We start from the raw sequence: 21,758 nt of genomic DNA on the forward strand, positions 1-21,758 counted from the left end.
GGGGGCGGAGCTCCGGCACTCCCGGGGCGGAAGCGGCGGCCATGGCGGCGGCCGAGGAGGCTCCGCTCACCGGCGTGGCCTTGGCCGCCGCCCCCGAGGCGGCCCCCGCCGGCTGGACCGTGGTAGGCGCGGGGGGGGGGGGGGGGGGGGGGGGGCGGCGGGTGGACGGCCACGGCCACCGGCGCCATGGCGGCCTGACGCTCGCTGTGCCCGCAGATCGCCGTTACCGTGGAGGGCGCGGCCGCCAACCTGGGCAAGGGCTTCGGGCACAAGGGCGGCGGGTACCTGTGCGTGAGCACCGGCGGAGCTCAGGTGCGGGGAGGGGAGGCGGGGGCCAGCCCCAGGAAATGGCGGGGGGTGGGTCTGTGGCCGCGCCGGTACCGAGGTCCCGTCCCGCACAGGCGGCTCCCGGGCTCGTCGTGACCGACGTGCAGGTGCTGAGCGAGCGGAGCCCGCAACCCGCCGGCTACACCCGTGCCCCCGAGTTCCCGGAGCCCCGTAAGTGCGTGCCCTGGGGGCGCGGAGACTGAGTGCGGGGGGGGGGTGGCGGCAGGTCCCGGTCCCAGCCCCGGTCCTCCCCCACCCCCCGCGCAGGGACCGGCGTCTCCCGGAAAAAACGGTTGTACGTGAAGCTGCTGCCGCGGGACGTCGCCGGGACGGCCGTGTTCGACGTCAAGCTGAGCTCCAAGAGCAAAGCCCTCCCGCACTACATGAAAATAGGGTAGGGGGGCCCTGCCCGCCCCACCCCGCCCGCCCAAAGCCTCGCGGGGCCGTGGTTGCGTTTTGTTTTGTTTTGGTTTTTTCTAGGGAAATAGGTCATTTTGCCATTTGGTGTAAAAAAGGGCCGGTTTTGCCATCCGAGCCCCTGCCGCCCGTCCCCAAGCCGCGGACCATCAGCGCCGGCCTGCAGCAGCTCTCGCTCCAGCCCCCTGACCCACCCCAGCAGTACGTAGGGGCTGGTATTTTTTCCCTTCCCCATCTTACCTGAAACCAGTCCAGGACTGGGAATCAATCCTGCAGCTGCTGGTGCCACCCTGTGGTTTCCAGGGCCCTGGTCTGGGGCTCGGTCTCCGCTGCGGGGCCGCGATCTCGGCCCTGGGTGAGGGACGTTAATTGTTCTGATCCGCTCCAGGTCCCCCGGGGCTCGACGCAGCATCAAACGTGCTTCCCAGCACGACGCCACCAACACCTCCAGCCTCTCGGGTAAAGCGTTTCTCCAGCTGGGGCCGCAGGGGGAAGCTGGCTAAGGGCTACTTTAACACCAAAATCCAGGTGGTTCCCAGCCGAGTTGTTCCTTTTAAAGGCTGGAATTGAGGCACGGTTTTAGAGGAAAGTTTCCTTAAAGATTTCGTCCTTCCTGGAAGTTATTCCTTGCGTGAATTAAGATGTCACTGACCCCTCTGGGTGCTAAGGTGTCCCCTGCCGCTCCTCTGCTTTATGGGGCAATTAAATAAGTGCGTTTTCCAAGCAGCTCCTGGGCTGTTCCTAAGGCGCCTCCCGCTTCTCTCCCCAGCTATGGACGGAGTGCCTTTCACCCTACACCCCAGATTCGAAAGCAAGCTCAGCTCGGGCAGCAACGTGAGTCTCCAAGCTGCTGTTCTTAGTCCTCCCTCAGAACTAGTCTTAATTCAACATCTTTTCTCCTTTTTTTTTTTTTTAGGCTATCCTTGCAGACCTGAACGTGAAGTCACTTGCTGACATTGAGGAGGAGGTAGGGGGGATGCTTTGGCCACGCTCCCTGGGAGCGGCTCGTGGTCGTATTCCGAATTCCTCACCTCCCCCTGCCTTGTCCTGACTGCCTGTCGCTCGTTTTCAGTACAACTACGCTTTTGTGGTCGAAAGGACGGCCGCTGCCAGGCTCCCGCCCGGCGTTTGTTAGCACCGGGGTCCACCTCGAGGACGAGAACCGCAGCCGAACATCCAGCTGGGCTGAGCTCCCGCCTCTCCCGTTAAATTTCTGGGTGCCTGAAGAAAAGCAAATCGATACCCGGTGACGGGAACTGCTTAGGGAGGAAAATAAACCGCGATTCTCTTCTCACCTGCCCAAAAGGCTTTTGTAACCGTTTCAAAATACAGGGCTTCAGGGGCGGCAGCGCAACGCAGAGGCTGGCGGCAGCGTTTGTCCTCCCACACTCGGTCACCGCCCCAACGCTTTATTCTGAACGTCACCTCCCGCGTTCCTCCCCCCTGCCCCCTCGGCCGTTCCGCTCCTGCGCCGTCGCTTACCACCACCACCACCACCACCACCGCGCTCTCGGCCCCACGAAGGAAGTTCCAAACACGTTTCAAAATACATCGATTCTGATTTTAGTTACCAAATCCTGTAAACGTTTCCTTAAACGTCAGGGCAGTACAAAACTCCCGCCAGTTGGTGGCAACGGCCTGGAAACAGGGAAGAGTCAGGTCTCGTTTCTCCGAGGTGGGTTCCCCACCGTTTGGAAGGAAGCTTCCCCACGCCTGCTTCTGAACAGGGTCAGAGTTATTTGTCCAAAGAACTACGGAGGATTCTCGCGATGGCGAAAGGCGGCCCTGGGTGCTGTCCTTCCCGTAGCGCTGCCGGGGGCGAGGACCTCGGGATCCCGTTCAGGAAGGCACTTTGAGTTTTGCGCTCCCCAGCAGAAACTGAAGAATTCGGTCCACGGACAAGGCGAGGAAGAAGTCAGCCAGCAACACTTCCGTGATCACGATCTTGAACTAGGGAAACAAAGCCGACCCGTTAGGCCCTCTCCTCTGCTGCTCCCCCGCCACGAGGCACCCCTGGCCTCTGCAGCGACTGCTGAACCGCAGCTCCAACTCGCTGCTTTCAGGGCACGCTGTCAAAATGGCTAAATTGTAAAAAAAAAAATCCCCAGCGCAGTAAAAATAAATCCCCAGTGCTTCAGCAGGGCGGCTACAACATCCTCTCACGTAAAGCTCCGCAGGCTGTTAGTGCTCTGGCGAGCTGTTACCCGCCCCAAATGCTGCTAAACCCTTGTGATTCCTCCCGTGGGGACACCCTGGTCTTGTTCTCCCAGGGGAAAGGTGGGAATTCAGGAGGCAGAGACCCGCCGGCCGCTCACCTCGGGAGGGATTTCGACCAAGCCGAACTGTTCGTTGAATTCCGGCGAAGAGCCCGTGAGAAGGCCGACGATGGCGAGTCCCGAGAGGACGATGCTCCACAGCAAGGGCTTGTTCTCCTGCAGGCTCTCCATGAAGGGATGGCCCTGAGAGACAGCGGGGAGAAACCGTGAGCGGGGGGGCGGGGGGGGGGAGGCTGGGCCTGGCCAGCCTGGGGGACGCGGAGCGATTCGTGGCGCTCGGTGCAAAAAGAGGGAGTTCTCCCCTCGCAGAGCGCCGACCAAGCAGGGTTTGCGATGAGAGCAGAGCGTGGGGTTTGTATCATTGCACCTTAACTACAAACTCGCTTCTCTGGTGCTGCTGGAGGGGTGACAAACAGGGCTTGCCTTGTAGTTGATGGCAAACGTGGCCATCTGCATCGCCATCGACATGATGTAGACGGTGCTGTTCACGAGGCTGGGCTCAAACTCCTTGTACAGATCCACAAACTCCTCCTGTCTGAAAGGGAACGAAGCGGGAGATCAGCGGACTGGACTCTGGCTCTCCAGGAACATTCAGCTTCCCCCACACAGCCCCACCGACCCCAGTTTATTGAAGTTTTGTTGGGCAAAACCAGTTTGTTCCCAAACAAGCGGGCTCGCGCAGGCGGGAGCGGAGCTGTGAGCACAGGGTTCTTTTCCACCAAATAAAAGGGGGAAAAAAAAAAAAAATTAGGGTTTTGTGGGGTTTTCTTCACAGCTTCCCAGTAATGCCCCCCGCTGGTGTTACTTGTGTTTCCCTTTCCGCGTGGGGACAGGAGATGCTGGAACCACAACGTCTCACAGACCGTATCCCCACCAGCTCCACCGCACTCGACGTACGACCCCAAAATGCTTTTCCTGGATGGGCCCGAGACGTGAAACCCCCTCGTGCTTGGGGTGCGCCACGAAGCGCCCCCGGGAGGAGCCTCGCGGTGAGGGAGGGCTCCCCGTCCCGTCCCCCCCCCCCCCCGAGCAGCACGTGGGGAAAACGCCGCCGCGGTGCCGGAGGAAGAGGCGCTTACTTGGCGTCGCTGCGCGCCTGCGCCCCGCGGTACAGGTACACGAGGCTGAGGAAATGCACGAGGAACTGCAGCAGCACCGTCAGGACCGTGTAGAGGTTGAAGATGTTGGGCAGCGGGCGCTCCTTGGAAAGCGTCTTCAAAGGCTGCGGGAGGGGGGGGGGGGGGAAAGAGCGCGGGGGGTTGACTCGAAGGGCGGTGACCATCCCCAGGCAGCTCTCCAGCAGAATTCGACCCGTATTTGTGTTTCTCAGGAAAGGCGAGGGTTCCACTTCACACGTACAGAAGACCCACAGCTCGGCTGCCGGGAGCTTTGAACTGCCCTAAGGTTTGAGGAAACTTTCCCAGAATTTGGTAACTAAAGTCAGGTGCGAGTAACAGCCTCAGCGGAGCCTCAGGCCGCGTCACCCTCCCCCACCTCTTCCACCTCCTCCTGTAACCTCACCAAAGCCGCCCGCAGCCACCAGTCAAGCAAGCGCTGCCCTCAGGAGCCTCCCAAGTCCAGAAGAACAAAAAAAAAGTGACTTAAAAAAGGGCTTTTTGTGGAGAAAGGCTCTCCTCCGGTAATCCTGGTGTGACTGACATCGACCAGCCGCCGTGCCGCGCGCCTCCCTGCCCTCACCTTCGAGCGGGAGATGAAAAGGAAGCAGCCGGCCAAGAGCAGCCCCTGCAGAGTTGCCTGAAAGTCGCTGAACTTCACCCCTTCCAAGTAGAGGACGCTCTGGCTGTAAGCCAGGATCAGGGCGTTCAGGGCGAGGATCTTGAACATTTGGAGCGTCGTCACCAGCGTGCAACGGCCTTGCTTGATCACGTGGCAGACTAAGGAGCGAGAGGAAGCAGCGTTTGGGAACCAGCCGGGCTCTGGGGCTTTGTCCCTCAGTCCTCTCCTCTCCTGAAGCAGGAGGGAAGCAACCCCTCGCGTCCCCACCCAAGGAACGCCCCCCGCAGGGTGGCTCCACACAAAAAGGGGGCACAGCCGTGGGTTGGGGGGCGCTTCTCCCCACCCCGCCCCCTGCCTTGGCCTCTCTCAGATCCAGATTGATTCCCCGCGGGGAACGCGGACACGTGGAGGTGGGACAGCAGCTGCTCAGCGCCCACCGTGCACTTACTGCACTGAATGGAGGAGAGCTTGGAGGTGAAGGGGGCTGCGATGCTGGCATCGCCCAGCTTCACGACGGGTACGCGCTCCTCCTCCAGATCCTTCAGGACCTGACTGATCCGCTCCTGCGGGCGAGAGAGAGAGAAAAAACCCCCCAAACACACCCCTCGTTGTCACAGCCCGGACCGCAGGTGATCTGTACTACCCTCCCCCACGCCCCTGCTCCAAGGTGAGGCTGAGAAGCCTTCACGCTCGCAGCCTTAGCTCGAGCCTGGCTGCAAAAGCAGCACCTTCTCTGCCCAAATCTGCTCCGTTTCAGGGTAAGAAGCAGAAAAGCTGGTGTTTTCCCAGGACATCCTGCCATTTCCAGTTCTCACGAGTTAGCAGTAAACCAGCGGAGGAACAAAAGCAAGGACAAAGTTCAGGAGCTTTTAAACATCTGGTTACCAACCCTCTGGATAGCCAGCTGCTCCTCTCTTTGGGACATGACCCTGTGCTTGGCGCCACGGGAGGTGGGCTTCACAGTCCCGCTCCCCAGCGAGGGCAGGGCAGGCCTCCCGTCACCCGGTCCATCCCGAGCTCTCTTCTTCCGTTCGGGCAGTCTCTCGGGAGCATTTGCCAGCAGGGCCACTCCTGTAGGGGGGCAAAAGCGTTAGCTGCAGCGAAAAGAGGGCTGTAACCCCCCTCCTGGCAGAGCACTTTCACCAAGCAGGGATCCCAACTGCTTTTTCCACCCGGAGTCAGGCGGGCAGGCTCGTTACGCAGGGACCTCAGACACGTTACACTTGAAGTAAAGCTCAGGGGAGAAACAATTAGGAAGAATCTTTCTTGCAGGAAAACGTGTTCGCAGCTCATTCCCGCTGCCTGCTGGTGCGCGCGCCAGCGCAGAGATCCTTCTTACGTTCACCTGTGCCACCAAACGACGTGGGCCCGATCCATCCCAGACCTCAAAACCCCAGAGAAACGCGGGGTTTGGGTGTAGCAACGCCAGCCAAGCTCAGCCAGGGCCGCCCGCGAGTCCCGCCCGCGGACTCACCCACATCCGCGTGTTTCAGCGCTCCGACGTCGTTGGTCCCATCCCCACACATCAGCGTGACGTAGCCCAGGCTCTTCAGCGTGGTGACTACGAACTCCTGCAGAAAGAAGCGAGTCGTGAGCGCCGGCAGCCCCGCGCGCCCCGACACGCCGCCGCCTGCGCTGGGTTACACGTCTTGGGCCAGAGCTGCCGGAACTCGCTGGCCTCAGGCTCCAAAAGCTTCACCTGCAGGATCTGGTTTAGGAATGCAGAGCTGCAACGGGCCAAGGACCCTGCAGGGTAAGGACGTGGCGCACGCTGAGCTCCGGTCCTTGCTGCCCGCCGGCCTGGCCGTCGGGAGAGGTTCTGCTGCTCGGCTGAACGCAGCGTTAGCCACGCGCTGGCACCTGCGCAGGCACCGCACGAGCCCCGCGGGGAGCCCCGCTGAAGCTGGGCTTCACCAGCAGCCGGGGTCGCTCACCTTCTGCTTGGGCACCACTCTGGCAAACACCTGGATGTGCGGTATGAGCTGCAGCAGCCGCTGCCTGGCCACGGACTGCAGGTGAGCGAGACCTTCCCCCGTCACGCACAGGTCGTAGCGGCGCGTCAGCTCTCGCGAGGAGGTCGGCAGGACGGGGAGCACGACGGCCCCGTCGATGGACTGCCACTGCCAGCCGGAGCCTGGCGAGAGAGGCACAAGCTTGACCCGAGCCTGCCCGAGGTGCCCGGCCGGGAGAAGCGCCCAGACGCCGAGCCCGGTGTTTGCAGCCGCTCAGCATCACGGACCCGGGGCCCTTCGGCACTCCTCGGGACAGCGCCGTGCCCACCTCCCTCCTTCAGGGGGATCCCCCCTCCCTGCAGTCCGTGCCGTGGCTCTCGGCGTCCCCGGACAGCCTCTGAGCCCACCACAGCTGCCGTTATTTTTGTTATTTCGGCGCTCAGAGGGCTTGGTTTTGGCGCTGGCACAGCACCCCACGCCAGAGAAGAGAGGGGGGAAAGGGCAGCGGGTTAATCCAGGCGTCTGGAGAGCCCCTTGGTTCCGTTACCAGCACCAAGCAGCGGCGCCCACAGCACGTGGCTGACTGATACGATGCCCCAGCCGGGCTTTGGCTGTCGTCCCCCAAAACTGAGCGGAGTTTCCTGCAGGGGCCGGGTTACCTTCGCTCGCAGGAGGCTGCAGGATGAGGGTGTGCTCCCTCTGGAGGAAGTGTAGCTCCCGGGCCACGTGGCAGGCGGTGAGAGGATTGTCTCCTGTTATCATCACTACCTGAGGGGAAAGCAAGAGGGGTCAAGAAAGAGAAATGAGTTCTGGGTAAAGCGGCACTTCACAGCGAGCGAGTGTCCTGGGACGCCGGTGACGTTCCCCACGAGACGTAGCTCTGTGCAGCGCCCTGCAGAAAGGCTCCCTCCCTGGGCCAGGGCAAATCCCACCCCAAAAATAACAGCATCACACCCACAAGGTCTCCCTGCCTTCACCCTGGGGAAGCCTTTGCCCTCACTCCACAAAGCTTCCGGTACTGAAATCCCACGTCCCGAACGCCCCGGCTACCAGCAAGGCGAGGAGGCTGCTGACGCTTACGTGGTGCGACGCGTTCTGGATCTCCCTGATGATGGATTTGGAGTCGGCTTTGAGAGGACAGGAAACCACCATGAACCCAACAAACCTCAGATCACACTCCAGAGCCTCACGCTTCACCTCGCGCACCTGCCAAAGCGAAGCCACAAGCGGCGTCTCAGCGAGGAGCCACTTCGCTTCCCCGCGGGCGCTCCGAGACACGCAGAGCGACCCTGCACCCTGCCCAGCTGCTCTAGGGAAAAAAAAAAAGAGGCTTCTTTGGCACAAAGCTCCCCAGAGACAGCCCCGAACGTGTGCCCACCCCCACACCAAACCAGGACCAGAGCCACGACGTCCCGTGCTGAGCCTCTTCAGTCGTGACAAGGCCAGAACCGACCCCACTTTCCCAACAGGGAAGCAGGGTCGATCGACATCGCGCAGGAGTTTGAAGCTGGGAGCGCAACCATCTTCCCAGAAGATCCAGATCGTAAAGCCCCCACGGCTACAGCAGCTTTGGGCAACCCCCTCCCAGCAGAGACCCCTCCCCTCCCCCAGCCCTGCTCCCACCAGCTCCGTTTCCGCTCCGAGGAGCCCGATTTCGAGGCTTCAGCAGCCACGTTACCTGCTGGTGCGTGAGGTGCCCCAGCTCTTTGTAGCCCAGGGCCAGCACTCTCGCCCCCTCGTGTGAAATTTCCGTGTGGACAGCGTGATAGTTGCTTGGGCACTGAGACAACTAGAGAAGGTGGCGGGAAAAGCATCACGTTAACAGAGTTTCGAACACGGTTCGGGAGCGCATTTCAGCATTTCACGTTAAATACGGGGACAGGGGAAGAGAGACGCCTTTGGGAGGGTCCCTCACCATCGAGGGCAAGCGAGGAGACCCCCCAGGTTCAGCCCTCTGCCGTCAGCAAAAGCAACAGCGCCAGGAAGGCGCGTGGGGAGGTGTTCGGATCCCGCTGGGATCAGACTGAAACTCCCCAGCGGCGTTTGTTCCCAGGCACGGGCTCACCCCGCCGTTTGGCAGGACGAAATCCCCGCGGCGTTCGGGTCCCAGACTGGGCAGGGACAGGCAGAGGTGCAAGGGGACGAGCACACGTGCTAGGGAAGGCCCTTCCTCTCCCTGGAGGGAGGCGCTCACCATTTTGTGCAGCGTCTCTGGGGCCCCTTTCACAGCTGCAATGTAACAGAGATCGGTCGAGCCAATCTTCTCGTAGGACGCCAAGACAGACATTCTTTTCAGGGCACTGGCAAAATGAAAGCGCTGGTGAATTTTCAGTCCCTGAGTTTTAATACTTCTGGGGAAAACTTTCTCATCTGGAAACAAACAGATCAGGAAATCCTGAAAGGTTTCTCGGTATCAAAGGCAACGTCCCTCCCTTCGGGTCCCCAAGGAGCCCACAGGTCACCGAGATCACACGAGTTTCCTCTCTCTAGGCACAAGCACACAGAGCTGGAAAGCCTCACGCTGACCATTAACAGACCCAACGACCAGAACAGCCGCCCAGCAGGCCCAAGAGGCATTTTCAGCGGGTATCGTCCCCGCAGGCAACAGCCCACGACCGCGCGGGTTCCAGCGGGGTGTCACACGCTGTCGCTGGAGGATTCCCACGGGAGTCCCCGGGGGGCGCGAAAGCCAAGAGGGCAAAGCAAAGCAGAAGCCTCCAGCGAGACCGTCCCCGGCGGGACCCCCGCCGTCGCGCCGGTGCTGCTGCGCTCGTCACCCCCCGCACTAGAAGGCGTCCCCCCCCCCCCCCCGAGCGTGCCGGCGGCAGAACGCAGGGCCAGGGGACTCGCGCTGCTTGTTGTCCCTCAGACAGGCAGGACGGGGACTGCCGCCGCCCCGCACCTCCACGGAATCCCACCGGATGGGATTCACCCCGCGCACGAGGCGCAGGAAATCTCCGTGACCAGACAACGTCACGCTCAGGACTGACGCAGCGTTGTCACCGCCACCCGCCCCACGACCCCCGGGCTCAGGTATCCGCCGGGGAGCGGCTGGAAACGCGTTTTACCTTTGGTCAGGGTCCAGTCCACGGCCATCAGCATCGCCTTCTCCAGCGGATCGCCCACCAGCGTCCCATCGTCCAGCTGGACGAGCGAGTGGCAAGTGGCAATCGCCCGGTGGGTCTCGACGGGGATGTCGGACACCGGCGTCACCTCCTTCCCATCCCTGCAGCACAGGAGAGACCGCCCGCGTCAGCGGAGCCATTCCCGTTACCTCAGGCAAATCCTGGAGTCTTTCCCCAAAAATTCCTGCTCTAACACAGTAAGCGCTGGGGCTTCTCACGGCGAGATCAGAGCCGCAGGGAATCTGGCGCTGTCTCAACCACAAACAGTGCCAAAGCCCCTCATTTTTGCCAGTCCTCCCGAGGAAGCCTAAAAACCCTACGCAAGAAGTCCCCCAAGACAATTCAGTTCACGAGTCCTGAGCCCCAAGTCGTTTGCCAGACACCAACAACCCTCTCTCCTTCCAGTTCAAGCCAGTTCTTCCACTCTCTGAATCCCTGATTATCACCTCTGCCCCACTGGAATGCGACTGCCCTTGTCCCTGGGGAGTTCCCACAGCGCCCAGAGCCCAGACAACAGCAAATCCTGTCGGGAAAAGTCACCCAGGGCCTACCTGAGCCCAGCGACTCCTCTCACGACGAGGTGATCGCTGGTTAACGTGCCAGTTTTGTCAAAACAGCAAACCTGCACCTTGCCTGCGAAGGGGATGCGGAAGGGCTCCGTGCAGTACACGTCTAGGAGAGAGGAGAGGGGATTCCGTGAGAGATCGGCTGCCACAAAGCCAGGACAGGACGGGCAAGCGGCTTTGATCAGAGACAGGAGCCCCTGACACCCCGCTCCGACAGCCCGCGAAGCCAAAACGCCCCACGCTGCGGATTTTTGTGGCGTTCGGAACCAGAGCAGCCCCCGGGCTGCAGCAGCGGCGCAGCCAGCGCAGGAGTCCCTGACCTCCCCGCCCCGGGAACCCGCTCAGCGCAGAGCGGCGGGACTGCTGAGCAAAGCACTTCCCTCCCGCGCTCCATTCAGGACCCACTCCAAAGCACACGACTCCCCCCTTCTCTGGGGCTTAACCCCCCCACGTGCACCAGCTCCCAACCCCACGACTCGCCCCTTCTCTGGGGTTTAACCCCCCCACGTGCACCAGCTCCCAACCCCACGACTCGCCCCTTCTCTGGGGTTTAACCCCCCCACGTGCACCAGCTCCCAACAACTCCCCCCTTCTTTGGGGTTTCACCCCCCCCATGTGCACCAGCTCCCAAAAACTCCCCCCTTCTCTGGGGTTTAACCCCCCACGTGCACCAGCTCCCAGCCCCCCACTGTCACTGCGGGGACACCCAGGACACCACAGTAACTCCACACTCGTCTCGCCACCAGCGTCCCCGGCCCCAGACACCAGCAAGCCGCCCTGGCGCTGTCCCCGGCACTCACAGAGCTTGGCCAAGGCGATGAGCGAGGTGTTGACAGCCAGAGAGAGCTCAATGGGAAGCTCCGGCGGAACCACCGAGGTCAGTATCAAAGTGCACTCCAGGAAGAGCTTGTAGCGGTTCCTGCTGGGATCCTTGGTGCCTGGAGGGGGCGAGACAGGAGCCCGGTGGATCCCCTCGCCCCCAGACCCGCGCCCCGCAGAGCCGAGTAGCACAAAGACGCTCACCTACCTAGGGAGGGCTGCGGGAGGGCAAGAAAAGCATCCAGAATGCAGTGCGGGGCCCTACACTGACCACAGCGCAGCCCAACCCAGCTACTGTAACTCTCAGAAATTAGGGCAACTGTCCTTCCCCCAGGCTTGGGTACAAGTCCCGTGTAGAGACCTGGAAGAGGCAAGAAGGAACCTCACCTTCGATCCAGACGTACGCTGCAGCAGCAATGGCAAAGACCAGCAGGAACAGGATGAAAATGAAGGTCTCTAAGTTATTGGCTGTCACTCTCTTCACCCCAAAGAGGATTGTACGGAGCAATTTCCCCTGAGAAGAACAGCCTTCAGTGCAAGAAGCTCTCTCCGCAGCATGCACCAGTTTAAGAATATGCAGGAAACCCCATTTTAAAATGACACTCTGGTGTTTTGGCGCCAGAGCCTGAAAGTCACCCCCACTTCCGCGCTCCTCTTACCAGCCCAGAGTCAGCCCTAACTAACCTGCTAAAAAAAAAAACCCCAAACTCGTCGCCAAGTCACTAAAGTTGACACTTTTTTGAACCACTCTTCAATTTTCAATTGAAAAAGCCGATGTTCACATCCTCAGTCTCTACAGACACCCTCGAATCCCTTTCCCAAGGATTATCCCCACAGAAACAGGGATAACCAGGAGCTGTGCGGCCAGTCGCCACGGGAACGCCGAATCCTGACTCCCAGGCTGCCCTATCAAACCTCTCAGCCTGCTTCTCTGATGTGCAGAGAGGAGAGCAACCTTCTTCCAGAAGATTTAGTGACTGTGTAAGTCTGTTCCGTTTTCTTTAGGTCTATCTTGTGTCTGTTTTGAGATGAAGATAAGGGACATTGATGTAATTAAGAACCAGATGATTTTTGTATGATCTGTAGCTCAAAAGGCACTTGAAAAATATGAGTGTTTGCTCCCCAAGCAAACAAATGATTTTACTGCCCTGATTTCCATCCTCCCCCTGCTGCACTGCCTACGGATCTCCCGACAGCGAGGCGCTGAACGACGCAGCCAGCGACGGCGACACGCCAGAGGGGAGAAGGCGCGTTCGCCCCTTACCTGGGACGTGTTGAAGCCCGTCCTCAGAGCGTACGCCACGCACCCGTTATCGACGGCTGGAACGGAGCAGAAACGGAGAAGCAGCTTACTGGGAACCCTTCACAGGCCGGTCAAACCCCCCGAGGCTACACCCCCCTCTCGCTCACAATGGCCAACTTCAACAGGCCATCCCAGCGGGGCAACCACCGCAGGGACCCGCCAGCACCCGGGCCAAGGAGAGCGACCCGCTGACCCCCCCCGCCCCCCGCAGCCACATCCAGCCTTTCCCAATAAATCCGCGGGTACGTGTCGCCCCTCGGAGGGCGTCGGTGCCGGTACGTACGTTTCAGCCCTGTGCTGGCTTTCTGGGGCGGGATGTGCTGCACCACTTTTGTTCCCCCGAAGATGATGTGGAGGCGGGAATCCGTCTGCATGTCCAGGACGTGCTCGGGACTCAGATCCTCCACGGGCTCCTGCAGGACGGCGCTAGGTCGCAGACTCACAGCTACCAACCCGTAAACTTCCAAGTGTTCCCTTCCCTCCTTATCCCACCACCTCAGCTTCGCTTCAGGGGGCCAGAACTGAGCCCAGAACCCCCCCCCGCCGAGCCCAGAACCCCCCCCCGCCGAGCCCAGAACCCCCCCCCGCCGAGCCCAGAACCCCCCCCCGCCGCTCAGCTCCTGATGGGTCTGGGTTTAGAGCCTGGCATCTGTGGCAATTCTGGTTTCGGGGGACTAGTTCACCCTTGGCACACCGAATTCAGCCAGGGGGGCGCTGCAAGGGTCACTTCCTTATTTTTAAGTCACCCCCCGGCACAAAAAGAAGGCAGATTCAGGGGTTTGAAGCGCTTTAGAGTTGTTCCTCCTCCCGCCTCTCCCCAGCCGAAGGCATCCGGCCGGGGGAAGGCGGAGGAGGGCGGCGCCGGGCCCGCACCAGGCAGCTCCGCCCCGGAGGCGCCGCCAGCCAAACCAGCCGGTTCCGTTCCTCAGAGACCCCCCCAGCACCGACAGGGAGCCGGGAACAAGCAGACCGCGCTGCTCGGGCCACCGGTCGCCCCCCGAGACTGATTTGCGCTGGCAAACGCCGCCACGGCTTGAAGGTTGGGACTCCCCCAGGCTGCCCCCCCTCCGGGACAGCCCAGACCCCCCCCACCCCCCCCCCCCGGCACTGACCTTCATCTGCGGGACCGACTCCCCCGTCAGCATCGCTTCGTCCACGATGCACCTCCCCCGCAGCAGCAGCACGTCGCAGGGCACCAGGTTGTCATGGGGCGAGCGGCCTGCGGGTGAAACACCCCAGCTGAGAGGAAGCTCGGAGGCAGCAGGGAGGATCGCTTGGCCGTTTGTCGGGCAGGGCTCCGCTCTCCTTCGGCTTAGCCGAGATACGGGAGATTCCTAAAGCTTCCAACCTCCCACGGGGCGCCCAGTCCCGCAGGGCCTGCACCCGCTCGGCCCTGCTGAGAGCCGAGAGGGTCCGAAGGGGATTAGGCCTCACGGTGAGACCAGGAAAGGGTAAAATCCAGTCACTCGGTTCTTATTGTCGCTGAGGCCTCGCAGGCTGGGACCAGACCCCGGGGCAGTACGGCCTTAGAAAGGAGAGCGCGGGGTCAGGAGAGGGACCTGCCCTTCCCCTTCATGTCAGAGGGAGCCACGGCCGGCGGGGCGGGCGCCGGGGCCGGCGGGGCGGGCGCCGGGGCCGGCGGGGCGGGCGCCGGGGCCGGCGGGGCGGGCGCCCTCCACCTTCACAACCCTAAGCTGAAGGATCTGCGGGCGATTTATCTCGGAATTTCTTCACAACGGCTGGCAGCCCAAGGGTTAATCTCTCGGACCCTCGAATTGTGACACCTACGAGCCAAAGTCCTCAACAGCACCCAACCCAGGCCGCTGGATTTTTAGGCCCAACTCACTGCACAGCTTCACACACCAGAAAGAACCCGGTTTGAAAGAAGCTTTGGGCGAGGACCCTCGCGCGAGCCATTACCAATGGAAACGATGTCCCCCGGAATAATCTCGTCGCTGGAAATGGGGCGCCACTTGCGGTTCCTGTAAACCTGCAGGAGAAAAGCAGCCTTTTCGAGAAGCCCTGCACGGGCCAGAAGAGGGTCAGAGGAAAAGGAAGGGGAAAAAGGAACAGCAAGTCGCCTAAAAGGCAGCTGCATCACCAACTTCAGGCCCAAGCCCCCCCGGCGCCCGTTACCTGGATCATGTAGGGCTTGTTGCCCATTTTTCGGATCTCCGACATGTTCCTCATCTGCTGCTGGACCAGCGAGGCCTCGAACGCCACCAACATGGAGAGGGTGAAGACGCTGTAGTACCAGTATTCATCCAGGCACCACAGACCCACACAGAACACCTGCGGGGGCGCACGACACAGGAGTGACTCTGATCTCACCCGGAAAACTAAAGCCTTCCGCTTCTAGGAATTTTGGGGGGTTTTAAGGTAACCTGGGACACGTTTAGTTGCGGGAACCCCCAAACCCAGACAATCACAGTAAGTCATTCGGGAGAAACAGGGTCGCTCCCAGAAATAAAATCAATTTTACAGTGCGGGAGCAGCCCCTGCCCCTGAGTTTAGAAAGCTGCCAGGTGATTCACGGCTCTCAAGCCAGGACTGAAGGAATTCTCTCATTTTTCAGCAGGCAGAAGTATTTATTGTTCTTTCTGTTTGCTCGTTTTACCTGAAAGACGAAGAACGGAGCTGTGGCTCTTTCTTTAAAGAGTTCCAAGAACTCCGGCACCACCATCTCAGCCCTGGGAACGAAGGGAATCCTTATGAACCAGAACGTTCCAGGCTCTCAGCAACAGCCCAACCCAAAAAGCCGCTGGTGCCAGCCCCGCCTGTACTCCAGGATGTCCCAGTCTCCCCGTTTTCCATCACTTTGTTCCAGTTATTTGTTATATGCGACTCATTTCCACCTACAGCCCCCCCTCGAGCAAACCCCTCGGTCTGTTCTCTGTCCTCGAGGGGAGGTGAAGCAAGTGCCAGTCACCGAGATGCCAAGAACAGGGGGAGGGGCGGGGGTCACACCGCTGCTCCCGACACGGGGGTCCTTCGGCAGAGAGGTCCGTGCCTGGAGCACTTACTTGTTTGTACCGTATTTCTTCTCAGCTGCCCGGATCTCTTTGTCCTCCTGATAGCCCCGGGCATTCTGGTAGTAGCAAAGGGGATGTTCCACAGGGAAAGCGACAGGAAGAAACTGTTTCTTGCCGTCTACCTCGTAGGAGTATTTGATTTTCTGAAACTCGAAGGAAAGGGCCTCCTGCCCATCCTCACCCTGCAGAGAGGGGGACAGAGAAAAACCCCCAACCAGATGAACAGGCAGCAAAGGTTCCACTCCACACACCATCTGGCCTGAAAAGAAACCCCAGCCCTTACGTCCTTCGCTGCTGCCTGGTGCTGCTCGTGCTCCAGGCACGAGGAAACACTTTAACAGCCCCACTTGTGACTGGCTGCAGCTGATTTTTCCCTAAGGACTTAAATTAAAAGGTAACAAACCGCAGGCTGACGGCACGACAGCGCCCCGGCACGTGCCGAACGCCAGGGCCGCTCCCACCAGCCTCACCTGGTCCCTGTGGAGCGGCACCAGTTCCACCGAGCCGTTGTTGGGCGTTGGCACGACTTTAGCCAAGGTGGCTTTTTGAGGACAAGGTTCCTGAAACACAAACGAGACGCTCGCGTCGTACAGCGGGTCACAGCCCCCAAAATTCCAGGAGTCGGGAGGAATCCGGGCCGGGCGGCGTTAGGGCAGGCGGAGGAGAGAGCTCTGCAGCCGGGGGCTTCCGCAGAGATCCAAAAACACCCCGATTATCGCAATCCACCCCCAAAACGCTGCCCTCCCACCCAGGGAGGTATGTTCACTCTGTCATTTACAGCTAAGAGATGCTTAAGTTGCTGGTCAGACAATTAAACCAGCGACTGCAAACACGGCAACCAGGCGGCTGAAAAACGGGAAGGTCGGCGCTAGCAAAGGCGCCTGCCCCTGCCCCGAGCTCCCGGCTCCTCCCAGAGCTGCACCGGTGCTGCCGGTGTCCCTGACTTTCCGCTGAGGCCCCCCGAAGGCACGCACCCCTCCCTCCCCCCCCGCCATCCCGCCGCCCAGCTACAGGGCGAGGCGTTTCCGCGCAAAGCGCCTCCTCACGCCCCTCACCCTCGCCGCGCCGCAAGAAACACCCGCCGCAGGAGACTCGACCGCCCCCGCACGACAGAAGAGCCCGCGGGGAGCGGCAGGGGGCAGCCCCGGAGGGGTCTCCAGCGTGGCCGGCACCGGCAGCCGCGGGGACTCACCCGGACGCAGGTGAGGGCGCAGTGAGCGTGCACCGACCACAGCCCCGAGAGCGCCGTCAGCAGATGGACGACGCCGATGGCGGCGAGCGCCAGCAACGCGGCCTCGGGGGGCGCGGGGCCCGGTTTCGGGCCCTCCTCCGCCTCCGCCGCCGCCTGCCGCCATGCCGCCCAGACGCGCGGTCCCCACAGCCACAACCAGGCCGGGTAGAGCCCCGCCACGAAGGGGAGCACGGTGCCGTGGAGGAGCCTCGGTCGCCGGCGGTAAAGCGTCACCGACGAGACCAGCTCGTCCACGGGACCCGGGCCGGCGGCCGCCGCCATCTTCCGAAAAAAACCGCAAGCGACTCACTTCCGCTTCCGGCGGGGAAGGGAAGCGGGGGGGCGCGCGCAGGGCGCCCGCCGCCTGCGCAGTGGCCAGCTTTAGCGCTGAGCCCTCTTTTCCCCCCCTCCGAGGCTGCGCATGCGCTGAGCCGTGGGGCCGGCGGCTGCGCGTGCGCAGCCGCCGGCCCCCACGGCTCAGCGCATGCGCAGCCGCCGGCCCCCACGGCTCAGCGCATGCGTACAGCGGCATAGCGGTGGCCGCGCATGCGCATACAGGTGGTAGGCGCTCCAGCGGTGGCGGCGGCGGCATGTGAGTAGGGGGCGGCGAGGGGGGAACGGGCCGGGCCGGGCCGGGCCGGGCCGCGCTGCCCCTACCGGGTTAACGTCGCCGTCTCCCCGCAGGCAGGCGGCCCTGGAGATCACGGCCCGCTACTGCCGCAACGAGATGGAGCAGTACGGGCGGTGCGTGTCCGCCAGCCCGGCGTCGTGGCAGCGCGACTGTCACCGGCTCCGCCTCAGCATGTCCCGCTGCGCCGCCGCTCAGTGAGTGCGGGGGGAGGTGTCGGGGCTGGGTCTAGGCCTACCGGGCTGGATCTCACGCCAGTTGGGCCTGTCAGGGTGGGGCCTGGGAGCTGAGGGCCCGGTGGGGCCGTTCGGGAGCTGAAGGCCCGGTGGAGCCGTTCAGCACCGGGGAGCTGAGGGCCCGGGGGGGCCGTTCGGCACCCGGGAGCTGAGGGCCCGGTGGGGCCGTTCGGGAGCTGAGGGCCCGGTGGGGCCGTTCGGGAGCTGAGGGCCCGGTGGGGCCGTTTGGGAGCTGAGGGCCCGGTGGGGCCGTTTGGGAGCTGAGGCCCCGGTGGGGCCGTTCGGCACCCGGGAGCTGAGGGCCCGGTGTTTGTCTCGCAGCCCGATCGTGCGGCAGATCCGGCAGGACTGCGCGGAGCCGTTCGCCGCCTTCGAGCAGTGCCTGAAGGAGAACCAGGCGGCCGTCGTGAACTGCAGCGACCACGTCAACGCCTTCCTGCTCTGCGCCGACCGGGTGAAGGTCTCCACGGGAGGTGAGTGCCGGGCTGCAGGGCGGCGCCGCTCTCCCTCCGGAGCCCTCCGCTCCCCCCGGCTGCCTGGGAGCCGCTCGTTTGAACAGCTGGAGCGCACTAGCACAGCCCAGGACACGCACAGACCCGCGTTTCCCCCCACCACCACCTTCCCTTCTTGTCTCAGAGAAATGGAGAGCACGGCCAGGAGGTTTATCTGGGCTAAAAGCGTGGTTCTTCATTGCCTGGGGTGTCAGGGGCTGTCAGTGGGGGGGGGGGGTGGCCACGATGGACAGCGTATTCCTCCAAATGGGTTGGTCATTCCCAGTGCTGGGCTAAGCCAATACCCTGTGGCAAAAGGCTCTGGCAGGAAAGCAGTTTTGCTGAATTAAAGGCATGATTTTGGTCCAAATCTATTAGCCTGGGCACCGGTTTCGTACAGTACCATACACAGAGTGCTTTTGTTGGGGTAGGCCAGCTTGCAGCGCGCTGCTAAAGACCTTGTAAACATCTATGGAGCAACGTTAAAGCCCGGAACGCGTTACTGAGCATGCAGAAATCCCGGAATGTGGGATACTCCCGTGACCTGAGGGTGTAACATCGCCCATATCTCCTAGCTAGGGTGTGCCCGGAGCCCACCTGATGCTTTTATTTGTGCTGTTTTTTTCATAGGGGAGCCTTGGAATTCCTAGGGGAACTCCTTCATCTTCAGGAGTGAATGGAAGGTCTCTTTGTGCTCTGGACTGTCATTCTGATGCTTGGCTGGGTTGGTTTTTCCCCTCTGAAAAACGAAGCGCAGCGCTGCCGTGTGGTTTTCTCGGGGCTGGTCACCCTACGCTCGGCTCCAGCAGAGAGCTGGGCTCTCACCGGGATGGCGGAGCGCTCCTGAGCCGTTGTGTCAGCGGGGTCTGCCTGCTGAGCTGCCTCTAGGAACTTTGTTAGTAAATAAGTTGCAGAACCGTGGGGGCGCCACACCAAAGGATCAGCAGCGACCTGCGGGTGGGCTTCGGTGAGAACCAGAGGCTAAACCCAGCCCTTCCCTCGTTTTCTGCAGCCCACGTTCTCCGACAGCTCCTTTGAAAATTAAGCCCATCCTTTCCCCTCCCCCCAGTCCAAACCCCACCGCTTCTCGAGCTCCAGAGCCAGTTCTGGCTTTTCCCAGGGATGATGGAAGCTGCTCTCTGAGCTGGACCGACTGCAGGGACGTTTCTTTGGCTGTGAATGCCCCGGCTGGACCCGCTCGAAACCCCCCCTGTGCGGCTCCCGGTTTGGGGGCTGCCGGGAGGGGTTGGAGCCCTGCGCCTTCTGCTGCTTTAGGACAGCAGAGGGAGTCTTCCCGCCAGCGGAGATGCAGAAAACCGGCACTTTCAGAGCACCGACAGCTCTATGGACACCGTGCTGGGGGTCTTCCAGCGCAGGGGGGCACCTCTGTTGGCCCTACGTGGGGGAACAAAGAGCCCAGCTCTAAGGGGAGGCTGTTTCTGGGCTTTAACTGGTGGAAAAAAAATTAAAACAATATGAGAAACAGTAGATGGTGTTGTGAGGAGTGGGATTAAGACCCAGGGCTCGTGAGGGCTGCGAGCACGGCTGCTCTGGTGTGCCCTGTCTGAAGTTCCCTGGAGGTCTGTCAAGTGGGACTGAGGATCCCTCCCAGCAGGAGTTTAAACCGTAGAAAGTCCCTTGAGGTGCTCGAGAACAGGTTTGAGGAGGGAGAAATGAGCTGCTACACCTTAGTTACACAAATGCAGCTTCAGAGGAACGGCTTTGCTGCTGTCCGGAGCAGGAGCTTGGTTTTCCAGAACAGTTACAGGGAAACCATAACCCAACACTTCCCAGAAGCGTGCAGGGAGCGGGGGACACGGCGAGACAGCGGCAGCAGAGTCTCTGCCTGAAAGCACAGCGCAGCGTCGCTGCGTTCCCGAGGGGTTTTGTGCCTCTAAGGGAGAGCGAGGGGAAACTTGGCTTCGAGCGGCTTCCCAGGGGTTGGTGCCCCCTTCCTGGGACGCGTTATTCCTTCCTTGGCTTTCGGGCAGGCGTGAGGCCAAGCGCCGGCCGTTGGGCCTGCGGCCGTTGGCCAGCGCCGCGTGGCATTTTCCAGCTGGGCAGAGCCGAACTCCTCTGGGGAGCGGGACGGCGGATTTCCCTTGCTCTGCCCCGGCTTCTGGCAGAGCTGGCTGTCGGCGTGGCTGTGGCCTGTCCCACGGGGGTCGTGCCTGAAAACACGTGTGTGCACCGGCAGGAGACTCTGTCCTTTTCTCAGAGGCGCTCGAAACGTAAAGAGCCGGTGTATCTTCTGGCGGAAAAGTCGGGAGGAAAAGGTGACGGTAGCTTTGCTTCCAAAAGGGTCTAGAGAGGGGGCAAGTGCTATCAGGAAAGGAGGAGAAATCGGGTTTTAGTGAGTCTTCGGGGTTTTATTTCTACCGGGCAGCCCCCCGTTAGTCACCGCTGGCGGCGGTGTGAATAGCTTTAGTAAGGGCGCCGTTGTCCGGGAGCGAAGGTGCTCTCCGTGTTGTTGACGTATGGAAATGTCAGCCTGGCGGCAGCAAAGCCGTTTGTCATTATGTTTAAGGTGCACTGGGCCCCCTCTTGAGCCCGGTTCTGCCTCCTCCTCCTCGGGAGCCGGAGCCACTCTATTATTACTCGCTCTGACAATTAACCACTGAGCTGCCGGGCGCTCGCGGTTGGGCCAAACTGGGGGGGTTCGCCTGTTCCCACAGAGGGAGGGAGGAGGACGGTGCTGCTCCGTCCCCTTCCCGCGTGCAGCCAAGGAGGGAAGCGCTGGGACAGCAGCAGCTGCGAGGTTTAGTCCGATGGCTGCCTGTGTCGTGTAAATGTGAAATGGCTTCGTGCAGCAGAGGATGACGGAGCCTTCCCGTGGAGGGAGGCCTTGTGACGGTCACTGCCTGAAATTGTCGCCTTCCTCAGTTTACCAGCTCCCTTGGAACAGTTTCTAGATTGAATCAGCTTGTAGCCCTGGCAAATTTGGCAAATTCCGGTGTGAAAAGCGACAGGAATACCAGCAGTTTTCTGTCCTTCCACTGGACGTGCCTGGCTAGAAGCAGCCGGGGAGTATTCTCTCGCTTTCCCCTTACCTTGAAGGAGTCTGCAGCACCGCAGATTAATCAGTTTAGTTCTCACTTGGGCAGAGGGGCCGAAGGCCTCAGCGAGAAGCACAGAGCAGGGCGTTTGCAGCTCTTCTTCCTCGCGGCGTGGGCTCCCCGAGTGGCGGTTCCAGCTGTTTGTGGCACGGACAGACGTCGGGGAGGGGCTGCTGCGGGTGTGACTCGGTGGTGGCAGCTGGCAGGAAGGCAGAGCTGCGCTCACGGGGTGAGCAGCGTCCCCGTGAGCGTCGGGGAAAGCTGTTCTCTCCAAACCCAGCTGCGGGTTTTTTGGTCCTGTCGCTGGAAACACATTGAGCAGTAAAAGCTGGAAGGAGCATCGGCCGCTCCAGTGTCTTTCCCAAGGTGTGAACTGGCAAGGGAGAACTCTGGGAGCGTGAGAATGAAACAAGAGTTGGGAACCCGGGAAGCTGCCTCTTGGTTCCTTGTACCACGGGGTCGTGGTACTGTCTCGTAGCTCTTTGTCTGACCAGGACGGGCTCGTGGAAGCCGGTGCAGGAGCCGTTGGAATTAGGACGCTTTCTGGCAGAGCTGGACCAGG

General features: G+C 61.4%; 3 protein-coding genes across 3 annotated transcripts; 2 read left to right on the plus strand and 1 right to left on the minus strand.

Annotated features, from left to right (window-relative positions):
- The first annotated feature begins 41 nt into the window (after positions 1-41).
- MVB12A (multivesicular body subunit 12A) lies at positions 42-2,038 on the plus strand. The gene is made up of 9 exons (XM_086478893.1): positions 42-122; positions 217-312; positions 402-498; positions 595-721; positions 808-945; positions 1,133-1,203; positions 1,514-1,578; positions 1,661-1,711; positions 1,817-2,038. Exons 1-9 carry the CDS (start codon positions 42-44, stop codon positions 1,877-1,879), a joined length of 789 nt encoding a protein of 262 aa, XP_086335019.1. The 3' UTR covers positions 1,880-2,038.
- A 245-nt stretch (positions 2,039-2,283) lies between these two features.
- Positions 2,284-17,067, minus strand: ATP13A1 (ATPase 13A1). The gene is made up of 26 exons (XM_086478819.1): positions 16,747-17,067; positions 16,025-16,114; positions 15,546-15,736; positions 15,140-15,212; positions 14,659-14,814; positions 14,443-14,512; positions 13,635-13,741; positions 12,806-12,935; positions 12,484-12,539; positions 11,607-11,733; positions 11,201-11,338; positions 10,386-10,506; positions 9,778-9,935; positions 8,904-9,079; positions 8,388-8,498; positions 7,790-7,915; positions 7,369-7,477; positions 6,692-6,891; positions 6,232-6,328; positions 5,647-5,828; positions 5,206-5,320; positions 4,719-4,915; positions 4,100-4,242; positions 3,444-3,555; positions 3,060-3,203; positions 2,284-2,694 (listed from the first exon to the last, which is right to left on the minus strand). Exons 1-26 carry the CDS (start codon positions 17,065-17,067, stop codon positions 2,584-2,586), a joined length of 3,561 nt encoding a protein of 1,186 aa, XP_086334945.1. The 3' UTR covers positions 2,284-2,583.
- A 264-nt stretch (positions 17,068-17,331) lies between these two features.
- Positions 17,332-19,628, plus strand: CHCHD5 (coiled-coil-helix-coiled-coil-helix domain containing 5). Its single transcript, XM_086478821.1, has 4 exons — positions 17,332-17,381; positions 17,470-17,610; positions 17,971-18,122; positions 18,771-19,628. The coding sequence occupies exons 1-4, from the start codon at positions 17,332-17,334 to the stop codon at positions 18,788-18,790; spliced, it is 363 nt and encodes a 120-aa protein (XP_086334947.1). The 3' UTR covers positions 18,791-19,628.
- The last annotated feature ends 2,130 nt before the right edge of the window (positions 19,629-21,758 follow it).

The sequence above is a fragment of the Leptosomus discolor genome, chromosome 28, assembly GCF_034619465.1.
Source record: "Leptosomus discolor isolate bLepDis1 chromosome 28, bLepDis1.hap2, whole genome shotgun sequence".
Taxonomy (NCBI): domain Eukaryota; kingdom Metazoa; phylum Chordata; class Aves; order Leptosomiformes; family Leptosomidae; genus Leptosomus; species Leptosomus discolor.

What these genes read in the sequence shown, in the direction of transcription:
- MVB12A (XM_086478893.1), top strand. Translation starts at nt 42, where the DNA reads ATGGCGGCGGCCGAGGAGGCTCCGCTCACCGGCGTGGCCTTGGCCGCC. An exon ending in CCCCGAGTTCCCGGAGCCCC is followed by an intron (nt 499 to 594) that starts GTAAGTGCGTGC and finishes CCCCCCGCGCAG; the next exon opens with GGACCGGCGTCTCCCGGAAA. An exon ending in CCGCACTACATGAAAATAGG is followed by an intron (nt 722 to 807) that starts GTAGGGGGGCCC and finishes GGTTTTTTCTAG; the next exon opens with GGAAATAGGTCATTTTGCCA.
- ATP13A1 (XM_086478819.1), bottom strand. Translation starts at nt 17,067, where the DNA reads ATGGCGGCGGCCGCCGGCCCGGGTCCCGTGGACGAGCTGGTCTCGTCG. An exon ending in CATCGCCTTGGCCAAGCTCT is followed by an intron (nt 10,507 to 11,200) that starts GTGAGTGCCGGG and finishes CCTCTCTCCTAG; the next exon opens with ACGTGTACTGCACGGAGCCC. An exon ending in GGCACCTCACGCACCAGCAG is followed by an intron (nt 7,916 to 8,387) that starts GTAACGTGGCTG and finishes TCGCTTTGGCAG; the next exon opens with GTGCGCGAGGTGAAGCGTGA.
- CHCHD5 (XM_086478821.1), top strand. Translation starts at nt 17,332, where the DNA reads ATGCGCATACAGGTGGTAGGCGCTCCAGCGGTGGCGGCGGCGGCATGT. An exon ending in GTGGCGGCGGCGGCATGTGA is followed by an intron (nt 17,382 to 17,469) that starts GTAGGGGGCGGC and finishes GTCTCCCCGCAG; the next exon opens with GCAGGCGGCCCTGGAGATCA. An exon ending in TCCCGCTGCGCCGCCGCTCA is followed by an intron (nt 17,611 to 17,970) that starts GTGAGTGCGGGG and finishes TTTGTCTCGCAG; the next exon opens with CCCGATCGTGCGGCAGATCC.